At 39.5% G+C, this 15,931-nt stretch overlaps 1 protein-coding gene across 2 annotated transcripts in view; it reads right to left on the minus strand.

The window, feature by feature from the left end:
• grid1a (glutamate receptor, ionotropic, delta 1a) overlaps positions 1-15,931 on the minus strand; it is a 327,001-nt gene that overhangs the window by 54,333 nt on the left and 256,737 nt on the right. For both annotated transcript variants that reach the window (XM_037781636.1, XM_037781637.1), the window contains exon 5: positions 11,324-11,377. In XM_037781636.1, the coding sequence (XP_037637564.1) occupies positions 11,324-11,377 (54 nt within the window). The remainder of the gene's footprint in view (positions 1-11,323; positions 11,378-15,931) is intronic.

Here is a 15,931-nt window from a genome sequence, read left to right on the forward strand (position 1 = left end):
TAGAATTCATCATGTAGGAAATTCGCCTTATTTTGTCATTCACATGAGATTGACAAATCAATGAACATTTCAAGTATATCCTTCACAATAATAGTGCAGGTGACCCTTGGCCCTCTTCTGTGGGGAGAAACGTGAGTGGAGATCTCCACTGTGAAGGGTCAGATCAATATTCATGAGACATTGAGCAGTCGGCTAGTCTCCAGAGCAGGACAATGGTCAATGCTGAGGCAGACGGTCTCTTGGGAAACGCTGGGTTCATACGCTATCTGACAATAAAGCTGTGAGGTTACTGTCGGGTCAGAACTTAAGCAGCTCTGGGCTGTTATAATCCTTAACCACACATGCCTGAATCCATGCTTCCTTATCAGACATTCTGATCTCTCCCTATTGCATCGACCTCTGTTGTTACTGCTGGTTTCTGTCGTCCCTCGCTGTTAATCCCTTCTGGCTTATCACTTTGTCTTTCTTTGTATGTTTACTAGGGCAATAGTCAATGAAAATACTGAATCGCAATTAATCACGTGTTTTTTATCTGTTCAAAATGTACCTTAAAGGGAGATTTGTCAAGTATTTAATACTCTTATCAACACAGAAGTGGGCAAATATAGTTTCTTTATGCAAATGTAAGTATATATTTATTATTGGAAATCAATTCACAACACATAACAATGACAAATATTGTCCATAAACCCTCACAGGTACTGTATTTAGCATAAAAAAATATGTTCAAATCATAACATGACAAACTTGAGCCCAACAGGCAACAACAGCTGTCAGTGTGTCAGTGTGCTGACTTGACTATGACTTGCCCCAAACCGCAATGGATTATCATAAATTGGACATGTCTATAAAGGGGAGACTCGAGGGTACCCATAGAACCCATTTTCATTCACATATCCTGAGGTCAAAGGTCAAGTTTTGAGCATTATCTAGCCTCCTTCGCGACAAGCTAGTATTACATGGTTGGTACCAATGGATTCAATAGGTTTTATACCCCCGCGACAACCATTGTTGCGGGGGTATAATCAGAGTTTAACTTTTAAACCCCTTTTGTTTTTCTGCCTTTTCTCTCATGTGCATACCTCATGTTATGTACATATCTCTATTTTCAATGAAAAACCCCTTGATGGTGCGCAAACTGAATAAATTATATGGATTCTTTCTTCCAGAGCCAGTATTCCCAGATCTTTCATCTGTGTACAGCGTGAGTAAAACACTCCTCGGGTGATTCTAGCTCATTTAGTTTAATCCTCTGACTCTTTTTCTGACTCAGTCAGGTGGAAACTATGAATATTCATGAGTTGCCGCGACACATTAATCAGATGAATTATGCCGCATGGTTCACAGAGTCGAACCCTCACGTCCAAGCTAATAACTTCCAGTGCCACCCAGTCCAAGTGTTCTGTCACCATCGCGGGTGACATTTGTGTCATAACCTGACCCGGCGATGACACTGACCAATGGGACATGGCTGACGTGCCTTTTTACCTCTGTTTGAGGAGAAAGTACAGGCGGTATGATATACTTCACGTGTACAAAATGCACACAAAAATGATCCATTAAAGAATACAAAGGACTGATACATTCAGGCCTCTGACTACAATGGTCATCCCATGGATTCTTAGAAGCACTAGAGAAGCATTATTAATCTAAATGGTGTACTGTGTGTGGTTATGATAGCAAGTCGAATGACAAAATCACTTCTGAACTGTGTGAATACACAGTGAATGCAGCACAGCTATGTTTCAATGACAGCCGACGACCAAGATACACACAAATCAAGTTCAGATGACAGATTATCCTCTTTGTGCTGCTCAGTCAATGTCATTAGTCATTTCCTAGAAATAAATAAATTAAATTACCGGTAATCATGACAGCAATTTAATTAGAAGTTAAGGTGCTTTCTGAAAACGGCAGGCAACTAAATTGAGAAGTAATGGGAGTCAGGGAAGAAGAGCAAAGCACAGTGTGTATGACATTATTTTGAGCTGTACTTGCCTGTAAAACACACAGATGTCTTTTTTTATGTGCTTTCAGTGTAAAAGTTAATTAGTTAGACAGAAAATAACCTCAAGATTGCATCATTATCTAGTTGATAAAACCGAATAATTGGTGTCCAATTGTCCTTGCAATGGAGAAAAAAAAGATCATCACAGACTTCAATTAACACAAGGCACAAACAAGCCTTTGCTAGAAATGATCTGAGTTGTAATTCTCAATATTCCAAACATCAAACAATAAAAATGATAACGCTTAGGGCTGTCAATCGATTAAAATATTTGTGATTAATCGCAAATTAATCTCACATTTTTTATCTGTTCAAAATGTACCTTAAAGGGAGATTTGTCAAGTATTTAATGCTCTTATCAAAATGGAAGTGGGCAAATATGCTTGCTTTATGCAAATGTATGTATAATTTATTGATTGAAATCAATTAACAACACAAAATAATGACAAATACTGTCCTATTAAATATTTAACATAAAAATATATGCTCCCTTTGAAAATGGCCATGGCAGTTTTTCCTTGCCAAACTTTTGCGTAAGTTTGGAGCGTTATTTAGCATTCTTCCCAACAAGATAGAATGACATGGTTGGTGCCTATATATGGATTCCTTAGGTTTTTCTAGTTTAATATGATACAATCTTCATTCTAAATTGAAAACTGAGCCCGCTACAACCTAAAAATCTGAAGTTGTGTTAACGCATTAATAAAATTAATGACGAATTTGTTATTATCTCGTTAACTTTGACAACCCTAATATCACAATATCACAAATATCAAATAACACAAGGCACAAGCAAGACTTTGCTGAGTTGTTATACTCTGACCTAAAGTTTTTTTTTTTTTTTCCTCCAGTGCTTTAAGAGCTTGTTTAAAGGCTAAAGCCTGGCCTAGCATACTGCAAAAAAACTGAGGAACGCAGTATATATACTGCATACTGCTTTTGTCAGTAGCATAGGGTTTTAAACACAGCCTATGTCACTTCCCCAGCAGATCAAAGTAGTTATTTCTTATTTAATATCCAATGGTGGGTGCATCAGTGTGACACACCACGTCTATGGCCTTTGAATTTTTTGAAAAAGCAAACGCTAGTGCAACCTGCGGGCGCCTGCATACGTGTGTGGGGCGTAATTTCTGCAGCTTTGGTGAACAGATGTGAATGTAAAGAGGCTGGATATGGATGAACACATTTCAATTAGTTGGCGGAATGCAGTATCAGGAGATGGAGTTCTTGTCTGTTTGCAATGATGTGAGGTTATTTTGTGAAAAGAGGCAGCAACTACAGCAGCATTTAATATGTTTAAATGTGTTTCAAACCTTACTGCCAGTTCCTATAGTTTATCAATTAATTAAAACATTTGCTGTCAGTTAATCACGTTTGTACATCTTCATGCATGTAACTCCACTATTCATAATAGAAAAAAGAAAAGCGATAGACTGGCTGCTCACACTTCATAATTGCCCAAAAGGGAAGGACTTTAAATGAAACTGAAACAAAAGGAGGACCATTTGCAATAACATGTGGTCTGAGCAGGCGGAGATGCGACGCAATTTCATGCCAAATTGCACTGCGCAGTCTGATCTGCATCAACATAACCATAGTTTTGCCACGCCAACTGCCTCTGTTCAAGCAGGTTTGGTTTGAGGTAAAAAAATATTGACTTTGACCTAAGAGGATAGTACTGCGAGTGTGTTAGCTCTTAAGATTAGATTCGCTGCTTAATTCAAACAGGATATCTCAAATGCAACATGAAGAATGACATGTAAATAATTACGTTAAACCTGCAGTAGGCAGAATGTTTTTGGGCATCATTGTGCAAGAATTCCATAATAACCTTTCAGTATATTGTAATTCAAGTGTTCTGAGAGAAAACTAGACTTCTGCACCTCCTCATGGCTCTGTTTTTAGGCTTTAAAAATTCTAGCCCGTGATGGTAGACTTTGGCCAATCGCAGGTCATTACAGAGAGAGAGAGAGCGTTCCTATCCTACTGTTCATTCAACGGAGGCAGCTGTCAATCACTCACAAACTCCGATCAAATGGTCAAACTAGGCAGATCAAATATGATTTATTATTATTTTACTCTAATGTCTATTTCGAGAGTAAAATGTTTTCAGAAACATCTTGTAGTGTACTGTTTAGCTGTAAAATGATAAGGTTTGCTCCGGTTGGTGGGCGGTGCTTCATATTTCCTCAACTGATCTCAACATGGCTGCCAGGTCACAACTTCTCATTTTACAGCTAAACAGTACACAACAAAATGTTGCCATTACAGTAACATAATATTGATTCATATTTGATCAGCGCTGCTTAGTTTGACCGTTTGATCAGAATACTCGAGTGATTGACAGCTGCTCAGAGACAGCAAGGCTCCAGCTTGGCTCTGATTGGTTGTTTTCCTCCGGTCTGTGAAATCTTGCAGATGCCATTAGGAGCACCAGAGGCACATGGATTTTTTTCAGATTACTTGTCTCATGCACTACTGTCAGGATATAGTGACCGTTTAATAAAAATAACTTTTTTTAAATCATATTTGCTCCAATCTGCCTACTGCAGCTTTAATAAATAAATGAAGGTGCTCATTTCTAAAGTACAGTAAACTATATAAACCATCCCATCACATAGCTCATTGTTCATGAGTACGGTGCAGTGTAGTATCTACTGTGCTGTATATATGAGTTGCTGTATTGCTACATAATGGAACTTACAGCTCAGCCCGGAGGAGCAGCGGGTCTTATTCAATGAAACATGCTGGATGTGATTTGAACTGCCCACCTAATAACCCCAGTGACATAAAATGACTGTAACTGTTGTAACATTTAGATAAGGTGGTTAGTGAAGGGAGTCGCCTATCTGGGGTCCTTGATTTATGACCATGAAGCAGGATGTCTCCTGTGGTCACCATTTGTGGGTTAGTACATCATTTTCTGACATCTGCATTGGGTTTCTGCATAGATTCTCATTGTGGTTAATGGCACAAAGAACAAGAACAGCCAATCCAGGGGTTTGATAAATGCAATGTTATACAGTACTTTGAGTAATCAATAAGCTAATTGGAAAATGAAATATGTCTTTTTCTCGTAAGTGGCCTCTTCAGTAATCCAACCTTCCCGTCCCACAGTCCAGTGTGGTGGAGACGGCGTCAGAAGAAAAGGGTTTCCATCTCGTCTGCTTGACGGGCAGTTACCCAAGACATCAGTCATATCATGACTGTCCTCCTCGACTCTGTCTGTCACAGCAGGCACAGCCACCTAATCCATCAAACATTCAGAGGTGTCACCGTCCCGCCTTTGAAGGGGGGAAAAAAAACAACAACAAAATTCTCCCAGAATGTGCAATCCATCTGAGTCCACTAGACAGTGTCAGAGGCAGACAACCTTCTGTGTGCTGGCAGCTGCAGCACCCTGGTTCTGTGGGTGGGTTGGAGAGATGCACGCCTGCCTGTCATCCCCGTGCCCTCCTGCTCACATCAAGCCGCACTTCTAAAACTGAATTTCAAAGTTTTTTGCCCTAAACATTATGTTGGTCATTTGTGTGTTGGATAAGTTTCGTACCCTGAGGCTTCATGAACTGTGGGCCGTTCAAACCCACTCCTTTGGTTTTATAATGCATTAGTGTCAAACTGAAATGTTTGCAACTGAAGAAAAGTTTGTTGAGAGAAAAGTTCATTGTTTTCAACCCAATTTGTTTTCATTAAAGGGGCACTCTACTGATTTTAAACATGAACATTTTATAATGTCTTCTGTGGCTCTGTGGCTCTGGAGAACCACGCGAGAGTCGTGGAATCACACATCGCACGAACATCCATCTCTTCAGGCTTCAAGTAAAGCCAGATCATGGACCAATCAGCATCCTGGGATGAGCTCCTGGCAGCTAAGAGTGTGGCTTAGGTGTGTGAGATGAGACGGAGGAGAAGCGACTGTTCATTCTCAGACAGTTCTGTGTAACTGACGGGTCGGGTTAGTAGCTTAGGAGCAAGGCTGAGAAAATGACTCAAGTGACATGACTTGAATGCAGACTGAGGAAGTCAAGTTTAAAAGACCAGTTAGGGTCTAATGAAAAATGCTCGTCGGATGCATTATGGGAAAGAAATTTGTGGTTTTGGAGTTTGACCCATACTAGGGACTAAAGGTCAGGTCATCTAAGTGTGAAACTAAATTGCTGGAGTTCATCCGTGTGTGATCAATAGCTATTAAAAGGTGCTAAATGTGATATTGGTTGCATTTCTATTGCCTCCACACAGCTCTCAACATGGCGACAGCTGAGTCGGCGGCTCATAGCTAACACTGCAGTCAGAGCTAATATTGTTAACCTGGGGGGAACCGGAAGGTGGGTGCTTTTGCGACGGCGCCATCGGTAGGGACGGCGTTATCAGCTTTAACCGCTGTTTGAGAGCAGTGCAGAGCGGCGGCCGTGAGCTAGCCAGTGGGGCATGCTCACATGCACTAAAAGCATGTGCTGCCGGGCCGGCTATGTCAACAAAGCGAGGAGAAGCTCCGATTACAAAACACAGAGGGAGAGAAACTTCATCCTCTGCTCAGGTAGACATTACTCCTCTAGATCTTTACAAAGAAAATAGTTGTTTTCTGCTTTATTAATGCTATGGATATCGTATAGAGCACCTTTAACCTATTACTGTATCTTTATACCATCAAGTTACTATATGTATATTGTCTATTGTATGCTTATGTATCCCTGAATGAAAAGACGGTCTTATCATGATCTGTTTTATTCCTTTTTTGTTTATCCGTTAGTCTGTTACGTCTTATTGTTTTCCGACTTGTGATCACACTCACTCATCATCATCACTTTCCATCTCTATCCATCTCACTCTGTGCTCTTATCACAATTCTAGCTTGACAGCTACATTCATCGTGCCACATGTTGCCGCTGGTGGGCAGATTAGCATAACCGCTTGTCGTGAGAGTTGAATGAAATGTGAGACCTTGCCGACTGTGGTGGGAGCCCGGGGCGCTGATGGGGCGGACAGCGGCGAGCCTCGAGATCAACTGGTTAAAATGAATGTCACAACTCAGTCATGACCAGGCAGCTGAACAGGGGGAGCTGTCCGCGGGGACCGTCGGTGCATACAGGGGGCAAGAGGTAACATAGAAAGCTGTTATTTCCCTGCAGGTTTTTGTGATACAGCCGGGCTGCATCTGGTCAGACTAACAGGATTTCCTTCAATGCAGGAAACATTATCTAGTATATTATAGCTGTGCAGTAATGTGGGAGTACAAAATTCACCAGCAGCTGCTACAAAAGGATTCATAGTTTCTGCCGTTTGTAAAATAACCCAGACAATATAATAAAATAGAAACATACTACAAATCCGACAATCAAACACAAAACGTGTGTATGCTCTAGGTGCCATCAGGCATCTTAGCAGCTTCTCAGAAATCAAATCACAGGCTAATGGAAACAAATTCCTTTAAATCTCCTTCTCCTTCAGAGATAAGCAAGGATTGTCGCTAAATCATACACGCCTGGATTCAATTTAGTGAACTTGGTGACTCTATTTTCTGATAAAAGTATAAACATTTCGATGAGAAAAAAAATAGTATTTAAGTGAAATGTGAACTAGTAAAGTAAGCTTAAAGTTTTCATGTTATTTTTTTTCCCTTTTACATGAGAGGAGCTCTGGAGGCCAACGTCTGTGAGAAAAACAGGTCGGCATGAGTGGTAATTGAATTTTCTTGTTAGCCTTTTCAACAAGGCTGAGTTATTCTTATTTCAAGGTGACTGCCAGCTTCATGCACAGTTTATCTTGGGTGATGGATTGAAAGGTAAGGAAACAGAGAGAGAATAGAGAAAAAGATAATCAAACATTACAGGAAGAGGAAAAGAAAACATGGGGAAAAAGCGTTCATCATTTAAAAAAACTAAAAAATGTAGTTTTCATTAAAGGGGCACTCCACTCATTTTACACATGACCCTTTATAATGTCCTCTGTGGTTCTGGAGGGAGCTGTGTTACCTTGGGCTTGATGTTATTCGTATTAGCTAAGAGGTACTTACCTATATTATGTATTGATAAATGTGTGTATATTGATTTTTGTATATATTGTTGTTTACTATGTATATATAAGTTTTGCGTAACTACTATACTACTATACTTGGGTCACTGGCGGTATCAAGTGACTATTATATAACCAAAGTGCTTACCTTTTACGATGATGTCTCTGTGCAAGTTTATTAAGTCTGAAGACGAGCTTGTGCTTGAAATGTCACTTACTAAGATGTGCCAATAAATTGCACTTAAAGGGAGCTACAGTATGCAGACTTTCTTCTACGTTTTTCATAGGTGTTTTACCTCGTACGGCAGCTGGATTCTCACAATGTCACAAGATCACACGAGATTTCACATGAAAATCCATCCTGTTGGGCTTCACGTAATGCGTTTCTGTCTGGCAAGCCAGATCACGGACCAATCAGCATCCTGTGAGGAGCTACTGGCAGATACAGGTAGGGCTGCATAATTAATCAAATATTAATCTTAACATTAACTGTTAAAAAGCATGCTCCGCTTATAGAAAAATCAAGTGGAAAGCAGTGCTCTGTTGATTTAATTTCTGGTAAAAAGTTTTGGTTCAATTTCATTTATATTTTGCTTTGTGGAGATGCACTGTGACTAAGAACCGGTCTTATTTTGATGCAAAGATTTGTACATTAGCTGGAATGTAGCACAACATGGAAGTGAAAGCAGTGCTCATTGTGAAAGCACAATAAAAATATTTTGTCCCTTAAATCGATGAATCATTTGTGATAAATAATCGTGATCTCAATTTTGATCAAAATAATCGGGATTATCATTTTGGCAATAATCGTGCCGCTCTAACTATGGGTGTGGCTTAGGTGTGTGTGAGACGACACGGAGCGACTGTTGGTTCTAAACAACAATGGGCGGTTCCTGAAGAGGTTAGAGTAGATGATGCAACAGCATCAGTTATATCAGAACTGAAGGAAAAGAAACAAAGAACGGCACTGAAAGTTTTTCTTCATGGAAAATATGTTTTCGCTCTTCTCCCGAGTCAACTGGACGACTTTGATTGACAGACGATTCATCAAATTATCAAAGTATTTTTTGAAAGTCTATCTCGGGTGATGGATTGAAAGCCAAGGAAACAGAAAGAGAAGAGAAAGAGATAATCAAAAATGACAGGAAGAAGAAAAGAAAAAAGATCTTTCCACTCTCTTTAGAAAGAGAACAAAAAAAGAGAATTGGGATATGATTCATAGCTCACAGATTCATTCTCCCCATTCAAATGTGTACCAGGGAGAGATAACTCTAGAGTAAGCCACATCACATCAACCATAAAGGGAATGCCATAGAAATTAACATGACATTAGTTCATACTTTCCCGGAGTCTGATGCAATTAAAGCTAATGTCTTGGTGGAAGTCTGTGGTAATTGACTGTAAGCCATGCATGAGTTTAAATGTGAATACTGCTTCAAATAAAGAATATCTTATCATCTCGTTTGAGACTACTTAAGCCTATTTGGAGATATATCAGCAAAACAATACGGCTTAAGCTGCCAGACACAGAACAAAGTTTCAAACAAATCAAGGACTCATTAGCTGATGTAAATCAATACCTCGGTTATGTGTTTGCTGAAATGCACGGTGAAAAAGGTAGTTATTCTATAAAGGCTCATTATAGTCTGAAATTAGGTAATTTGGGCTTCCACATACCAGAAGGTTTTCAACACACTGAGCCTCATTAACTTTTGTAAATCAATATTTAAGCTACTGAAATACACTGAAATGCTGCACTGTGAGTTTCTAACTAAAGCATAAATGACAACTATTTCTTACTCGTCTAAGTCTAATGTGTGCTGTATTGTGTTTAGATATTACGATTTATTGAATTTTTTTTATTTTGTAACACTAGACCATGGAGAAAAAGTTGAATCATACAATTCTGGGGACTTTTACTTGGAAAATATCGAAATTAATACGGTAAAAATGTTTGATTTTCAGCATGTATGTGGTCAGAGGTGTCCTGAAGTCAAATATATCAGTCATTGTCAGGAATTATTTATTAGATTTTTCCAGCAGTCGCAAAATCAAAGAATAAAGACATTTCCCTCACACATAAGTGGTATTGTCTTTTTAATTTATAAGGGACACGTAATGTTTTATACTTCTGGTGAATATAATTCAATCATTATTATTCCCATATATGTATTTTGTGTATACAGTACAGTTTGTTAACACCTATCTTCAGCGGACCCTCCGCCGTTTTCTGCGTTCTCATTCTAATATTATTACTTATCTTAATATTATCCATGGTTTCTGATCACTGTGGCTTTATGTTTTGGTTATTGAAACAGATGTGATGTCCCGTTACTCGGACTACAACAATAAAATCAGTAACATCCTTCAATCGCCGTATAGACTCAAATGATGCAAATATATTGATTCTGGGACTAAAAAATCTTTTACAAAATCGTTAAAAAAGAAAAATCACGATTCATAGGTGAATTGATTCTTTCCTCCTACCCCTAGTATGCTGTGGCCAATTTTTTTTCTTTGAACTTCTGCATCAAGAGTTCATTTCCCATACATGTCTGAATATTGAATGTTGCTTCAATAACATGGCTCTCTGGGCTACATGCGCACATTAATCATGCGCCATGGAATACGGATCAACACGTGTCATGTTTTGGATGTTGAACACAGGTTCTGATGTTTGTATAAGTGAGGAGGTGACATTTCATTGAAACACACGGACATTGATTTATGCGTGTGTCAGACAGGATGTTCCTAATAGGCACAGGAGTGCTAATATTCTAAAGCAGGTGGGAGAGACATTTTATCTAAATGTCTCTCATCCACTGCTTTTAGTATCGGGCCAATCCTCCCCCCTCCCTTATCTCCAAATCACTTTGAATCAATAGAAATGCAGCGCTGAGGCACTAGAGCTAAACACAGAGTCCACTGTTCTGTATTCACAAAGTGCACCTGGATTTTGTGCTGTTACAGCCACTTTAGAAGACCATTTAGGTCAATGTCAGACACACAGAGAGAGCACTGGTACAGAGGGGGAGAAGACACACTAGCATCAACAGTTAAAGGGAGGGCAATTATACAATATCAAATAAAGGGCCAGTCCCTCAGGCAGCCAACATAAAATTAAAAACAAAAGATGTGCTGCTAATTTAACTGAATATGAAAGTGTACAGAGTGACAGTGTTGTAGTCTTTCATGTGTTTGTGCGTGCCTTGGCAGCATATGAGACTGTGTTGACAGTGGCAAGCTGACACCGAGGTCTAAATTCACTCAGGTGCATACAAGTGTGTTTGTGTTTGGCCTCACCTCATTGGCATAGACCCAGTGGCTGTCCTTGGATGCCAGGTTGGTTTCCACAGCCTGCAATGATGAATAAAAAAGAGAAAGAGAGAGGACAGACAAAGAGAGAAGGACATTTTAAGAACCTGGTGTGCAAATTCGTTGAGATCTTCAATGTCAGTCAACCCTCAGGTACAGTATCTCTGGAGCTTAATTTGTGAATCAAGACGTCCTGTATCACAGAGAGAGGGTGCTGCTCCGACTGGTCAGGGGAGGAAAACACATCATGGGATGCATCACAATCACACTGCCCGGAGGCTACCGGACAAACCAGCCTGATGAATTATGCTATGTTGAGCACAGCTATATACAAGCTGAATATTTTTACATTGGCTATGAGAATGAAGCATGTACAGATACGCATAATATTATGTCCACTGCTATGGGACTTCATTAGCTTTACTCAGTTCAGACCACAGAGATTGGTGTCAGTGTTGGTTATGAATCTGTAACCTGTCATATTCAGTGGCACTAGAGGGTAAACTCTGAAGAAATACTAATTGGCAGTGGTGGCCTAAATTTTAGAGAAGCAAGCAAGGCCTTTAACCCCTTCCTATTCTGCCCCCAGTGCAGCTCAGCACTGTGTGTCAAGTTGTTCTAGTCATAAATAAGACATTGAAATTAATCAATTAATTTATTGATTCATTAAAATAAATTCTGAAAGTGTATAAGGGCTTAGAACATTATTATATAAGTTTGTGATGGCCTTTCCAATGCTCTATACGTTGTTGCAGCAATTTTTTGGTTGATATCATTTGTTACACAGTTTTGGTGCTAAATCTAGCCATTTTTTACCACTCAAGAATTGAAAAAAATGTTCAATAATCCCTCCAAAATACCACATTAAAACCCCAAGACCTTGAGGAACACCATAGAAAAGGCCATGCTTTTGACATTTGGAGATTTCTGGAGATTTCATTTTTCAGCGATTGGATGGCAAGCACTTCTGTTCTGGAAACTGCTCGAAAACCCCCTTATTGTCAGTATACCAAGGAAAGCCACCCATCCTCTGAATGCCCTAGGTCTGCAGTTAGTGGTTGTACAGTTTCATAAGGCTGTGATTATCCCAGAGGTCACCACAGGTCAATTTATACAGTGAAGTCAAGTTTCAGAAAATGGTCTCACTATACTGTATGAAATGGCTACTTCTATAGTTGTCTAAGTGCACAACTTTTCTCTACAGTGCGACTGATTGAACTTTCAGTCAAAACTCCAGCAACATGTGTTGTCTAAAAAAAACAACTTCATTGTCAGACCAGCACATTTGCTTGTGGCGTCAACCAATGATGATGTCTGTGCACTCTCACAACACTTTTGACCCCTTCACACTTCATGGGCAGAAATTGGCACATGTTGCTGGACATTCATAGGAGAAAGCACAACAAATGAAGAATAACTTAGATAACTAAGATATCATACAAACCGTCGTATGAGGATACATTGTGGAAGTACATGTTGTGCCAAATATCCAATGTTGGAAACCTTATATAGACATATAACGGCTACTTTGTGAGAGTTTCGGTTTCAGTCAGACGTTGAATGGAATTGTTTGAATACAAGGACGCACCTTTCGTAATACTCTCTCCCTTCATCCCGCTGCTCTTCTGTCACAGTGATACTTTCCCTATCTGAGGTCTTTGTCAAGCAAATGTGTAAACCCTGTAAACCCTGTCACACACAGCAAATAAATTGGCTTTTTCCGGGAGAAAATCAGGTTTCTCCACTTCAATTACAGAAACCATGTTGCTCTTATACATGATGTTTAGAAATCAGGTTACCGGCTTACGGCAGAAATTGGACTGTAATCTGGTTACTGAGGTGCATGTAAATGTGATGGGAAACCTCTCAGTACAGGTGAAAATAACCCCCCACGGGATTACCATAAACCGTCCATCTCATTATGAAGTTCCTACACCTGTCACGAAACTGCACACATTTGACATCTGTCATGCTTAACGTCGCGATGCATGCCCTCTCCTGCAAATTGCTATCATTAGTGTCTAAATGAATCCTGTTCACACAACGCAATGAAGACTGATGTCTCAACATATTACGGCAAGAAACATGCTGCATTTTTACTCAACAACACGCTCATCGATAATAGCTGGTGCAGAGCACAGCACCAAAAGCTGCCAATCGATCTTCTAACCTTGGAAGAGTCATGATTTGATTTTAATGCTCCTCTCATTCCCAGATTGAGCTCATCAAACTGCAAGAGAACCATACCAGTGAAGGAGCAATATTTACCTCCACGGTTGAAATGCCACGTCTCTCGTGCTTAAAATTAAAGACTGTGGCTGTATGCCTTCATAAATTGCCCTGACATTCGTATGTGTATGTATGTATGTAATGTAAAGCCCAACGTTATCAATGGGTGCTATGAAATACCAGACAGATGCTGGACTTGAAGATTTATTAAGTAAAAGAGCAAGAACATGTGTTCATGGGGACTACCTTCACCAAAGAAGGTCAATAAATGCTTCTAATCTGTTTGAAGTTATGGTTTCATATTTGACAACAAGATTTCGGAGCAACATTTATTGTTACACAGACAAAATGGTTAATTCCTCGATTGGTGGGCTAGTTAGTTACTAGTGAAACCATAGACTTTAAATAAGAAGTGGACGTAGTCACCATGACGTCACCCATTGGTTTGCGGACTATGCTTTTGAAGACTCGAGTTCGGCCATCGCCATCTTGGTTATTTGGCCGTTGCTATCTCTGTTTTTGTCCGTTACCGACTGCGGTCGAAAAGTCAAAAAATTAAGTCCTAACGTTTTTTCCTAACCACTTTTCCTTGACCTCGATGGAAAACGTCATGAAGTCAAGGAAAGATGAGAAGGAGGATTCAGAAGGATTTAAGAAAATACAACCGTGGTGTTAAGAAAATCCGACTGCACCTTCACTAGGCTCCGTAATTATTATGCCATGGCGGCGGATATTAGTGACGTGAGTCTGCCGTGGTGAAACTGCAATGTTCTGAAGATGAACTACAAAAGGCGTTGCTTTTTCACTCCGTTAGGAACCTTCCTACTCAAAAAGGACTTTTCGACCGCAGCCTCCACCTTGTTTTTTTGTGACCAGAAGTGACACAAGAGGGTGGAGCTAAGTACAACCGAATGCTGAATAAGACATTTTTAGGCAATGGACTATCATGAACTGAAAACACACTATGAAAGGGTTAAAGTTCTAAGACGGAAACGTGAACAACTCCCAGACCGGACAACACCGTGGTAGCGACCTGTAATTCACAAGGTAGCCACGTCCTAAAGCATACCCTGCTTTATGGTCTATTTGACTCTAAGTGGGACCATAACTTACTAAATGAACATCATTCTGTATTGAAGAAGACTTGAAACTAGCGATTGAGACCATAAACTCATGTTTACAATGTTCACTGAGGTAATACATCAAGTGAGAAGTAGGCTCATTTTTTCATAGACTTCTATACAATCAGACTTCTTTTTGTAACCAGAGGAGTCGCCCCCTGCTGGCTAATAGAAAGAATGCAAGTTTAAGGCACTTCAGCATTGGCTTCACTTTTCAGTCCCCGTAGGTTGCCCACTTGGTGAAACCACTCAGCTGAATTAAGGCATATTCAGATCAAGAGGGTTCAGATCAATATACAAATCAGATCAGTATATTTATACTACAGCAAAAGTGTCACATTTCAAATTGATGTACAGTTTAGCACTTTTTCATTCCAAACATTGTCCACTGTGCATACTTTACTACAAGGGCCGGAAATGAGAAATAGTTTTGCAGTACTTCCATCAACCATTAATTATATACATTCACAATAGTGGTACTGTAGATGATATCGTTATTTATGTAATGTAGGCAGTTGTCACGCCGTGACATTTCAAATGCGATAAAGGAAGAGAAGAAAGGAAATATTTCTCTACTGTGTAGCACAACCTTAAGGCACAGCATAACACTGGAGGGCCTGTGTATGTGTGTATGTGTGTCTCTGTGTGCAAGTGTGTGCATTTGTTTGCAGGCCTGGAACAAGTGAAGATTCTGAGAAAAATGAAGGCTACACTACCAAACGTAGAGCCGTAGGGACCACTTTAGGCAAAAGGTGAACAAAAAGAAAGAAAAGCAGATAGATGAAAGGGAACTGTATGTGCGTGCGTGTGTGTGTGTGTGTGTGTGAGTGTCTTTGGAAGTAAATTCTTAACAGTATTATTTTAGGAAATTGTTAATCTCAATAAATATGCTCATACGGAAACACTATTTTATTACTATGTTTGAGTTTTATTATTTTAGTTGCAGTTTTCCAGCTCTTAATGTGCCGTGTAAAACACATCAGCACATATTGCAGATAATGCAAGACCTATTTCTTCACATGGATAATTACATTACAACTTGAACGTGTCCCTGAATAACACAATAGGACTGGTTGCTTTAAAAAGAGACATAACTCTACACATTCTTTTATCAGCAAAACACCGCACACCTTTAAGTTCAAATAATTGAAAAAAAATCACTAGGGGATTCCTGTAATTGGTATGATGGGAAATATCTGTAAAATCCTTTCATGTGTGAGTAATCCATTAATTCAAATTAGTATAA

Source organism: Sebastes umbrosus, chromosome 10 (assembly GCF_015220745.1).
Source record: "Sebastes umbrosus isolate fSebUmb1 chromosome 10, fSebUmb1.pri, whole genome shotgun sequence".
NCBI classification, from domain to species: Eukaryota; Metazoa; Chordata; class Actinopteri; order Perciformes; family Sebastidae; genus Sebastes; species Sebastes umbrosus.